Below are 12,814 nucleotides of genomic sequence, written 5' to 3'. Positions count from 1 at the left end.
TGCAGGCATTGTACTTCCCATTTCCAGCACTCAAGTATGGATAACCAGTTTCCCTGAATCCCTTCACAAAATATTACCCTGCTCACATTCCTACAGCTCGTCAGGTCCCAAAAACCACTTGTCTCCATTCACTCCTATCAAACACGCTCATGCACGCTTGCTGGAAGTCCAAGCCCCTCACCCACAAAATCTCCTTTACCACCTCCCTCTAACCTTTTCAGGGATGACCCTATCCTGCCTTCCTTCCCCAGTGAATTTATATGCTCTGCAAGTCATTCTACTTTGTTCCATTATCTCTAAATGACCAAACCACCTCAACAGCCCCTCTTCAACCTTTTGATTAATACTTTTAGTAACTCTACACCTCCTCCTAATTTCCACACTACGAATTCTCTGCATAATATTTACACCACACATTGCCCTTAGACAGAAGATCTCTACTGCCTCCAGCCGCTTTCTCGCTGCAGCATTTACAGCCGATGCTTCACACCCATATAAGGGTGTTGGTACCACTATACTTTCGTACATTTCCTTCTTTGCCTCCATGGATAATGTTCATTGTCTCCACAGATACCTCAACAATGCACCACTCAAGTTTTTTCCTTCATCAATTCTATGATTTACCTCATCCTTCATAAACCCATCCACTGACAAGTTGACTCCCAAATATCTATAAACATTCACTTATTCCATATTCCCTCCCTGCAATATAATATCCAGTTTTTCTTTATCTAAACCATTTGCTCACCTCCTTTTCTTACTCTTATATAAGGTGGAGGGAGTAGTAGGTGAATTTGGGGTGCCAGGGGTAAATGAAAATGGGGAGCCTTTAATTGAACTGTGTAGAAAGAGGTTTGGAAATAAGTAATAGGTATTTTATGAAAAAGTGGATAAATAAATATACAAGGAATGATATAGCACATAATGAAAGTAGTTTGTTAGATTATGTATTGGTGGATAAAAGGTTGATTGGTAGGCTTCAGGATGTACAGGTTTATATAGGGGCAACAAATATATCGAATCATTATTTAGTTGTAGCTACAGTTAGAGCAAGAGGTAGATGGGACAAGAGGAAAATGGCAACAAGAAGTAAGAGGGAGGTGAAAGTGTATAAACTAAGGGAGGAGGAAGTTCGGGTGAGATGTAAGCACCTATTGGCAGAAAGGTGGGCTGGTGCAAGTATGAGTAGTGGGAGGGTTGAAGAGGGTTGGAATAGTTTTAAAAATGCAGTATTAGAATGTGGGGCAGAAGTTTGTGGTTATAGGAGGGTGGGTGCAGGAGGAAAGAGGAGTGATTGGTGGAATGAAGAAGTATGAAGGGTGTGATAAAAGAGAAAAAGGTAGCTTATGAGAGATTTTTACAAAGAAGTGTTATAAGAAGAGTAGAGTACAGGAAGGCCCCGCTTTACGGCGTTTCACTTTACGGCATTCCGCTAATACGGTCATTTCAAATTATGACCAAAACTTGCTATACGGCTCCCCCCACCTGACTTTCTAATACGGTCACTGCGCCCCACCTTGTTTGTTTACATTCTTCGTGAGCTCAGTAAGCACTAAGTCTCTCCATTTTGTCTGGAAACTCCAAAATTTCAAATGTTTTTAAAAGTTATTTCATATTTTATATATACTCTGATAATTATACTTATGTATACCTGTACTTAAATAAACTTACATACTGTGATGGCATGCAGGTACACATTAAAATCAGTAAGAGTGTCTTATGTCTCCAGACGTCATATTAGTAATGATAAATAATAATAATAATCATCGAGTCTCATTTAAATGTCACATATTACGTTAAATACGCATTTTCATTAATCCATCTATGATATTTTTTTCAAAATTATATAATAAACACGATACATAACATAAAAAGATGATAAATACACCCTACAATAGAATAAATAAACATAAGTATGAGATGTGGTAGCCAGATAACTTGTACAAGTGATGCCAAGAATAACATTTTCTCTAATTTAACATAAGAGAAAATGTGTTACTGGGGGTAACTGTAGAAAATTATTCCTTTCGTATGTATGTAAGTAAGTTTATTCAGGTATACACAAATACAGTTACATAGATTATCATACATAACAACATATGTGTAGAGAACCTAGGATAACCCAAAAAAGTCAGAGTGACTTATTTCCATTGCCTTCACTCAGAGCATCATTTCTTCTCAAAATGAAGTTACATGAGAATGGGAGTGTTCTTCTTTATTTATTCTACCGTATCAATGTAGAGACAACCTGTACACAATGTAACTTGTACACAAACCAGACGTGTACACTTCGTTTACGAAACTTACCTTCGCCTGGTTTGTTTACATAACCCTGCGCCTGTCCTCTCTCATGCACTCATTCTTTCTCTCTCTCATTTATTCGTTTTATCTCATTTACGTACTCCTGACCCTACATTAAGACTACAAATATTTTAAGGTAAGTAATGAGTGAACTGTATATACATTTTATCGCTCTGGGATGCTTAAATGTAATAGAATATTATGTGTAGGTGGGTTGGCCTGGTATGGTAGCCCGGCTGACTACCATACATACCACACTTGATTTTTTACAATAAATACTACTCATCTCACCCTATATTTTAAGGTAAGTAATGAGTGAACTGTATATACATTTTATCGCTCTGGGATGCTTAAATATCATAGAATTGTATGTGTGGGTGGGGTGGCCTGGTATGGTAGCCTGGCTGACTACCATACATACCACACTTGATTTCTTACAATAAATACTACTTGTCTCACCCTAGATTAAGACTATAAATATTTTAAGGTAAGTAATGAGTGCACTATGTGTGTATTGTACTTTTTTATTGTTTTTTGATGCCTGGTTCTATTGCTAACTTAATATATGTTAGTGTAAACTTGTTATCTAGTGTTTGTATGCATTTGTAAGTGGAAAAAAAGGGTGTTCCACTTGATGGCGGTTTCCACTTTACGGCGGTAGCCTGGAACCTAACCAGCCGTATAAGTGGGGCCTTCCTGTATATGGAGAGTAAAAGAAAGGTGAAGAGAGTGGGAGAGGCATTGTCAAAAAATTTAGCTAATGTGTTAATGTTGCAGTTTAAAAACTGTAGTGTAAAGCACCCTTCTGGCAAGACAGTGATGGAGTGAATGATGGTGAAAGTTTTTCTTTTTCGGGCCACCCTGCCTTGGTGGGAATCGGCCAGTGTGATAATAAAATAATAAAAAAAAATTTTAAAGTGAGATAAACAAGTTAAGAAAGCCTAGGGAATGCATGGATTTGTCAGTTAAAAACAGAGAAATTAGTTGATGGGGAACTGGAAGTATTGGGTAGATGGCGGGAATATTTTGAGTAACTTTTAAATGTCGATAAAGAAAGGGAGGCGGTAATTTCATGCATAGGCTAGGGAGGTATAACATCTTTTATGAGTGAAGAAGAGCAGGATGTGAGTGTGGGGAAGGTGCACGAGGCATTGCTGAGAGTGAAAGAATGAAAGAGGGTAAAGCAGCTGGAACTGATGGGATCATGACAAATGTTAAAAGTAGGGGAGGATATAGTGTTAAAGTGGTTGGTGTTTTTGTTTAATATAAATGTATGAAAGAGGGGAAAGTACCTAGGGATTAGCAGAGAGCATGCATAGTTCCTTTATATAAAGGGAAGGGGACAAAAGAGATAGTAAAAATTATGGGGGAATAAGTTTACTGAGTATACCAGGTAAAGTGCATGGTAGGGTTATTATTGAAAGAATTGGAGGTAAGACAGAGAGTAGGATTGCAGATGAGCATGGAGGCTTTAGAGTAGGTAGGGGATGTCTAGATCAAGTGTTTAAGGGAAGTTTTCATTGCATTTATTGATTTAGAAAAGGCATATGATAAAATGGATAGGGGAGCAATGTAGCAGGTGTTGCAAATACTATATGGAATAGGTAATAAGCTACTAAATGCTGTAAAGAGTGGAACAGAATTCTTCCTCTGTAAGCCATGCGTGTCGTAAGAGGTGACTAAAATACTGGGAGCCATGGGCTACTAACCCCTTCTCCTGTATATATTACTAAATTTATAAAAAAGAAACTTTCGTTTTTCTTTTTAGGGCACCCTGCCTCGGTGGGTTACAGCCGGTTTGTTAAAAAAGTAAAAATACATGTTGAATCCTTCTTCATTCTGCTCAAAGGGCCTTGGTGCAAGTCCAAAATATACAGCATTCATTATATCTTGTTTTGTTTCCCAGTGGGTTTGTGGAAAATAACATCCATAGAAAATGCTGTGTGAATGTGAAGAAAATGTAGTGAAGCACCAAATGGTTCAGCAAAGTACATGTAGCCAAAATTCTGATGTCAGGACACTGTCTTCATGACTGCTTCCATGGATGACAAGCCAATCAGTCTAATACATACTCTTGTGTTATTATGCAATTGTTAGGTACATACTCTTATTATAATGGATTGAAGCTAACTTACATTTTCATATTACAGGTGGACATTCTCTAGAACATCTGATTTGTGCCATTTCCTATCCCCAAGATTCAGCTCACAACAGTCGACTAACATCCAGGTACCTGTTTACTACTCAGTAAACAGGAGCATGGGGTGTAAGAAGACTTGCCCATAATTTACTAAATTTTACATATAATATTAGTTGAATTCAAAGAATAAAATTTATTTGATTTTACTTGGATAAAATACAGTACTATTTTAAAATATATAACCTATGTTCTATGACTATTTCAGCCAAATTACACTGCAATTATCAATACTTGCAACCTCTGGCGAAACTTTGATGATATTCAAGATTCTTGGGAATCTGTCCAGCGGATCATTGATTATTATGGCGACAACCAGGACGACATTGTTCCTAATGCTGGTCCTGGACACTGGAATGATCCTGACATGGTAATATTGGTATATATTTCTTGTTAAAAATTTGCAAATGTGATAAAGTATATTAGTCAAGCATGTTGAACAATTTAACTTTGGAGTGGTAAGAAAGAAAAGTTTTTGCAGTCTTAAAATGATATACTGCAGGTAGAGTATGGCATGTGTAGGAAAATAAATTAAATAAGTAGCAAGGGGGATGTAAAAGGAGGGAAAATTTGAGAATGGATGAGTATCAACAAATATTTACTGAGAATAAAATATCTAATCAAAATCAAAATTTTATTTCTCTGATAAGGTTGCAATGTGTATTTGCATTTCATCATAATTTGATTGGTACAAAGAAAACCACTTATCATGCCAAGGCATTTCGGGCAGACTTAACCTAATACTTAAAGACTACTTAAGTCTAAACAGGTGAAGAGTGGTAGATTACAAATATTCAGTATTTTACTCTATTATTAATATGAGGTTGTACAGTTAATGATACAAACATACATTTTTAAGTTTGTAATAATGGCTTAATAGTTAATGGGTAATAGAATATTAGGGAGAGTTGCTTTAAGTTTGGTTAGAGTTGAGCATAGTGTGGGAATGGTTGTTATTTAGAGTTGAGATGATTTTTGAGTTTAGTCCTAAATTGATTTGTGGGCACGGGACCTCTTGTTGTTTCAGGCAGAGAGTTCCAGATCTTTGGGCTCTTTATGTACATCGCATTTTTGCATAGTGTGAGATGGACACGAGGGATGTCAGTGTTTTGTGCCTTGTATTATACCTGTGTGTTCTGTTAAAGCTGTCTAGGAAAAGTTTGAGTGGAAGGTTGATATTGGAGTTTAATGTTCTGTATATATAGTAGGCACAGTAATAAGTGTGTATATTTTGTATTTAAGTAAGTTCAAGCTTTTGAAGAGTGGTGCAGTGTGTTGTCCGGCGCAGGAGTTTGTGATCATCCACACCACCGCTTTTTGTTAGGTTATTAACCCTTTCACTGTCGGTCCCGTAATACATGTATTACTGCTTGCAAACCAGTGTTGGTCCCATAATACTACACCAAAATTCTAGCAGCTTCAGATCTGGTGGGAGAAAGCTGGTAAGCCTATATGTGAGAGAGTGTGTTTGTGTGCTCAGCGTGTGCAGTATGAAAAAATCTGGGAGGCCGCAGTGCATTATAGGAGTGCCAATTCAGTACGTCTTGTTTACCATGCCTAGCGGTAAGTAAGGAATACCTTACTCCTTGGCAAATTTGGAACTTTTCCCAAATGATAGTTCTAACACAGATGGAAGTGTCTGTGAAGATAAATTTCATGGTTTTGAGGAGTTTGCGACAGAAAGCAATGCCCAGGATACTGGATACTGATAGTGAAAAGGGAAGGAAGCGTGGGTGGTGGGGAAGACAACGTGAGTGGTGGGGAAGGCAGTGTGGATGGTAGGAAAGATGGTGTGGGTGGGGAAGACAGATTGGGTGGTTCGGAAGACGACATGTAAGTAAGTTTATTTAGGTATACGCAAATACAGTTACATAGATTATCATACATAGCAACATGTGTAGAGAACCGAGGATAACCCCAAAATTCAGACAGTGACTTATTTCCAACGTAGTTGGTGGGGAAGATGGTGTGGGTGTGGGGAAGATAGTGTGTGTGGGTAAGGCAGTGTGGGTGGTGGGGAAGGCAGCATGGGTGGTGGGGAAGACAGCATGGGTGGTGGGGAAGACAGCATGGGTGGTGGGGAAAGCAGAGTGGGTGGTGGGGAAGGCAGCATGGGTAGTGGGGAAGGCAGCATGGGTGGTGGGGAAGGCAGCATGGATGGTGGGGAAGACAGCATGGGTAGTTGGGAAGATGGCGTGTAAGTAAGTTTATTCAGGTATCCACGAATACAGTTACAAAGATTATCATACATAGCAGCATCTGTAGAGAACCTAGGATAACCCTAAAAAGTCAGTGACTTACTTCCAGTGTGGGTGTGGGGAAGGCAGCGTGGGTTTATGTAAACAAGGTGTGTAAAAAATATACAGTGGACCCTTCCTTTTCGTCTTAATTTGTTCCAGAGAGTCTGATGAAATGTGAAATTGACTAAAACTGAAACCATTTTCCCCATGAGAAATAATGTAAATCCAATTAATCAGTTTCAGACATCCAAAAGTATAAACAAAAAATACATTTTATAGAGAAGAACTATATTCTGTGACTTATTTATCTCTCATAATTCTTCTAATATGACATAATAAACAATATTAATAACATAGAAACATGATACATGTATATACTCTAGAATGAATAAAATATGTCATTATGTATGTGAGGAGTAAGTGGTGATGGTGTTGTTGGGTTTATAAGGGCCACTGAGAGAAGCCATACATATTAGTGGTAGTGGAGGCGGCAGCAGAAGCCACCAACACTATTCACAAAAACAATGTACGTAATTTATAAATAGGAAATATTTACACTATAAATAAGAAATATTTACACTTACTGTACCTTCGAGATGCTGGCATTGGTTTAGGGTGGTGGAAGATAGGCAGGGCGGCATATGTTTGTCAGTGACCCTGTATACCTCCAGTAACATTAGAGGAGTCAGTTTCATGTCATCCTTTTTCTATCACTTAATCACTTAACTTACTTGCTACACTGTTAATGCTACACTTTATCGCTGGCTGGCGCTATAGCCTTTATCGACTCCTGATGCTTTAGTATCATACATATCGTAGAATAACTGAAGAAGGCACATTCTCCCCTCTCTCTTCCTCCTTCATTTTGGCACTTTGCTGCGAGTTTTTTCTTGAATTCTATTGTGTTTCTCAACTTTATCAGTGGGCTGGCACTAGCAGCTTTCTTTGGGCTCATGATGGCTTATTTAGAAGCCACACAGAATAAACAAGTGCAAAAAACAATGAATTATGTACATGTATTATGAAATGTTTCCTATAGCCTCACAGGCCATAGGAAACATAATTTTTTTTTAATGTTTCTGATTAATACATTAAATTCGCCATCTAACATCATTACGAAGTGGGAGGAGCTAAATGATAGACAGAGAGGTGAGCAGTAGCATTCAGTATCTGGCGAGTCATCATGGGTGTCGGATGTTAGCCGTGGCACTAATAAAATGTTGTGTAATTACGCTAATATTAGTAATAAAGGTTATCTATTACATTTATTCCAAATTGATATCAGAAACACGATAAATACCCTAGAACTGTAATAAAGATGCTAAAATGAACAATATATGCCATATGTGAGTGGGGTATGGGCAGAGCCCGCCACTCTGGGATAAGATCATGACCACAACACAAGACACAGATCTCTTTTTGATATACCTCGTGTCCATATCACACTGTAAAAACTCTATGCACATGAAGGGCCCCAAAATATGGAATTCATTACCAGAAAATATGAAAGTAACCCAGTCTGAAAATCAATTTAAGACTCTTCTCAAAAGCCACTTAATCACCCCAGACTAAATGCTAAATACTCGGTACACACATACTTATGTACTCCCACATCATAACTTCAACAATCACTTTGAACCTTTTATCTATTATTGACAGGTATATAATTGAATCATTGTTTTCACAAAAAGCATTTTAGAATACAGTGGAACCTCTACTTGCGAGTTTAATCCGTTCCATGACCTTGCTCACAACTGGATTTGCTTGTTTGCAGTCAATTTTCCTCATTTAAATTAATTGAAATTCAATTAATCCGTTCCAGTGGAATTCTGTACTTCAGTAATTTCGCTAATATCAACTCTACGGCTTATTTATCTATCTCACTTCATCTAATATGACATAATAAACAATATAAATAACATAGAAACCTGATATATACTCTAAAATTAATAAAATATGTCATTCATGTAGTGGTATGGGCGGTGTCGGCAGTGGACGAGAGTTTGTCTGGAGACTGGGCAAAATTCTTCATGAATAATTTCGCTAATATCATCTATATGGCTTATTTATATATCACAGTTCATCTAATATGACATAACAGAAAATACTATAAATAACACAGAAACACGATATATACTCTAGAATGAATAAAATATGTCATTATGTAACAGGTGGAGGCAGCCACAACTGCTCCCTCTTTGTTGTGGTAAACACTGCCATCTAGTGACGGCCTTTTGAAGCCATTTATTATTATTATTATATGTAGTACATTATTATTATATATCAGATTGGAGGGAGAGAGTATGGAGGAGGTGAATGTATTCAGATATTTGGGAGTGGACATGTCAGCGGATGGGTCTATGAAGGATGAGGTGAATCATAGAATTGATGAGGGAAAAAGGGTGAGTGGTGCACTTAGGAGTCTGTGGAGACAAAGAACTTTGTCCTTGGAGGCAAAGAGGGGAATGTATGAGAGTATAGTTTTACCAACACTCTTATATGGGTGTGAAGCATGGGTGATGAATGTTGCAGCGAGGAGAAGGCTGGAGGCAGTGGAGATGTCATGTCTGAGGGCAATGTGTGGTGTGAATATAATGCAAAGAATTCGTAGTTTGGAAGTTAGGAGGAGGTGCGGGATTACCAAAACTGTTGTCCAGAGGGCTGAGGAAGGGTTGTTGAGGTGGTTCGGACATGTAGAGAGAATGGAGCGAAAGAGAATGACTTCAAGAGTGTATCAGTCTGTAGTAGAAGGAAGGCGGGGTAGGGGTCGGCCTAGGAAAGGTTGGAGGGAGGGGGTAAAGGAGGTTTTGTGTGCGAGGGGCTTGGACTTCCAGCAGGCGTGCGTGAGCGTGTTTGATAGGAGTGAATGGAGACGAATGGTTTTTAATACTTGACGTGCTGTTGGAGTGTGAGCAAAGTAACATTTATGAAGGGGTTCAGGGAAACCGGCAGGCCGGACTTGAGTCCTGGAGATGGGAAGTACAGTGCCTGCACTCTGAAGGAGGGGTGTTAATGTTGCAGTTTAAAAACTGTAGTGTAAAGCACCCTTCTGGCAAGACAGTGATGGAGTGAATGATGGTGAAAGTTTTTCTTTTTCGGGCCACCCTGCCTTGGTGGGAATCGGCCAGTGTGAAAAAAAAAATAAATAATAGTATGTATTATTATTATACATACTATATTATTATTATACATATTATATTATTATTATTATTGTATTATACTATTATTATTATACATATTGTTGTTATATTATTATTATACATATTATTATTATTATTATTATTATCATTATTATTATTATTATTATTATCATTATTATTATTATTATTATCATTATTATTATTATTATTATTATTATTATTATTGTTATTATTATATAAATTATTTGTAATTTTTATTCACACAAAAAATATAAGATTTACTGTTATTCCTTATTGCAATAATTGTATAAATATGTCAACCCATTCACGACTGCATATTGGAATGGACAGTGACGTCATTTGTTTACACTGAAACCGTCAAGCAATGGACCATTTCTCCTAGGTTGAGCTCTATTTCAAGGTACTTTTTGTCGTGAAAGCAATCAAAATCATATCTATTTCTGTAACATATCTTCCATTCTATCAAATGAGACCAAAAAAACGAGAATACAACCATAAAAACCATTAGAAATTACCACTAAGGGGTGGCTAATTGCTGAGAAGTGAACTCCATTATTTATGCTTAGATTTCTTTCATTTTTGGTGTACGTTAAGAAGCATCTTTCCATCATACATTGCCCAAGTTTCAATAAGATAGTCCAACAAACAAATGAGATACAATTCCCGAGATCAAGAGCAAGAACCCCTCACCAGTGTCAAGGAACCTGCCTTGAGGTCTGCTCACTTGTGGAAATTTTGCTCGCGTATGGAAGCAAAAAATCGACCCATCGACTGCTCGTATTTGGAAAAACTCGCACATGGACACGCTCGCAAGTGGAGGTTCCACTGTACATGAATACGTATATCTTTTGTCTTATACAACTTTGATTCACTTATAATTAATAATCTACTGTACCACTATGAAATAATTACTATCCTACTGTACAACTATGATAAAATCCTTAGTGTTAAGTAGTCTGTAAGCCAATAATGTTAGGTTGGCCCATAATGCCTAGGCATAATAGAGGTTCTCTTTGCATTGCAATCCACTATTGTAGATACAAAATCTCAATGTACTGTTTGCAAAGACATAAAATAAATAAATAAATAAGATAGATACGTTTTCTCGTCTGTACCTCTGGTCTATAACAAAAAAAAAGTTTTTACATCAGGGGAAACACTCCTAGATCACTCTTGTCATAAAAAAATACAAAAATAGTTTATTATTATTATAATAATAATAATTTATAATAATAAATAATCGATCTTGAGCAATTTAAATGTCATAAGTATTTCATATTGATTAATAGATGACATTTAAAGCACTCCAGAGCGGTGGGAGACAACCGACTTGTTGAAAAAAAAAAAAAAATTATTATGAGTATTACCATCAACATACCTTGTTCATGGATTTTAATAATTTCTTAACCCTTAAACTGTCCAAACGTAGATCTATGTTTGCACGCGTAGCTCTCCAAATGTAGATCTACATTTGCACGCGTAGCTCTCCAAATGTAGATCTATATTTGCACGCGTAGCTCTCCAAACGTAGATCTACGTTCGATTTTACATTGTTTATGTAAAAAAAAAACGTAGATCTATGTTTGGACAGTTTAACCCTTTCAGGGTCCAAGGCCCAAATCTGGAGTCACGCACCAGTGTCCAAGAATTTAAAAAAAAAAAAAATTATTTTTTCTTATGAAATCGTAGAGAATCTTTTTGTGAAGGTAATAAAATAAAAAGTACGAAATTTGGTGGAAAATTGACGAAATTATGCTCTTGCGAATTTTGATGTGTCAGCGATATTTACGAATCGGCGATTTTGCCGACTTTGACTCCCATTTTAGGCCAATTACATTATTCCAATCAACCAAATTCTTAGCTATTTCACTAGTATTACTTCTATTCTATCGATTGAGCACAAGAAATCGCCAAGTCAACTGTTTCAACTACAAAATAAAGTGATCGGAAATTGTTAATTTGGCCAATTTAACACAAAGTTCAAAATATTCCAATTTCAAAATAGGGTCCAGAATAAACAATGTAGGCATTCCTGGCACTAAACTAACATTTCCTCTGTTCATTAGATATGTTTTGAGGCTTTACAAATAAATTCCATTTTGATTTTTTATTCACATAATGAATTATTATTCACACCAAAAAATAGAAGATTTACTGTTATGCAATACTGTAATAATTGTATAAATATCATCACCATATTTGTGAATGTATATTAGACCCACCAGCTAACGTGTATTAGACGTGTGAGGTCGTTTGTTTACTCTTGAATATCGGCAAAAATTTAACATTTCCGCTACTTTGAGCTCAGTTTCAAGCCATTTCCAGTGCTAAAACCAATCAAAATCATCTCTATTTCTGTAATATGTCTTCCATTCTATCAAATGAGACCAAGAAATCGCAAATACAACTATAAAAAACATACGAAAAAACACTGCAAAGTTGCTGTTTTAATCGAAAAATCATGATTTCAGTTTTTTTCTCATTATACGCAGTGTGCTGCAGGATCTGTTTTATGTGGTGCACACATACCACATAGATGTATTCTCTCATATCTAGGCCCAAATGTACCACTCACAGTTTATCAGAGTGAGCTGAGCTCATGGCGTAGATCTACGGTTTGGACACTCACCGTAAAGCCGTAGATCTACGGGACGGACCCTGAAAGGGTTAAGGGTTAAGCTGCCATGAGACACTAAGACTGTAAACACACACATGAACACACCAGCTAACCCCTTTACTGTAAACTTACTTTTGTACTTCCGTTTTCCTCTTGTTTTTCCTCTTCCAAGTGCTGCTGCACTTCTAACTCTTATCTTCTACTATGGGATGCACAATAAAGTACAAATTTATAGACAAAATATGTAGTCTTGGAGATTGCTTGATGCTGAGATGCATCACTAGCCCCTTTACAGCGA

General features: G+C 37.0%; 1 protein-coding gene across 1 annotated transcript in view; it reads left to right on the top strand.

The window, feature by feature from the left end:
- LOC128697418 (alpha-N-acetylgalactosaminidase) overlaps nucleotides 1-12,814 on the top strand; it is a 214,800-nt gene that overhangs the window by 171,510 nt on the left and 30,476 nt on the right. The window contains exon 8 of the mRNA XM_053789045.2: nucleotides 4,707-4,868. Within this exon, the coding sequence (XP_053645020.1) occupies nucleotides 4,707-4,868 (162 nt within the window). The remainder of the gene's footprint in view (nucleotides 1-4,706; nucleotides 4,869-12,814) is intronic.

This window comes from Cherax quadricarinatus, chromosome 44 (genome assembly GCF_038502225.1).
Source record: "Cherax quadricarinatus isolate ZL_2023a chromosome 44, ASM3850222v1, whole genome shotgun sequence".
Lineage (NCBI taxonomy): Eukaryota > Metazoa > Arthropoda > Malacostraca > Decapoda > Parastacidae > Cherax > Cherax quadricarinatus.
The sequence above is the reverse complement of the archived record's forward strand: the minus strand, read 5'-3'. Positions and strand labels throughout refer to the sequence as shown.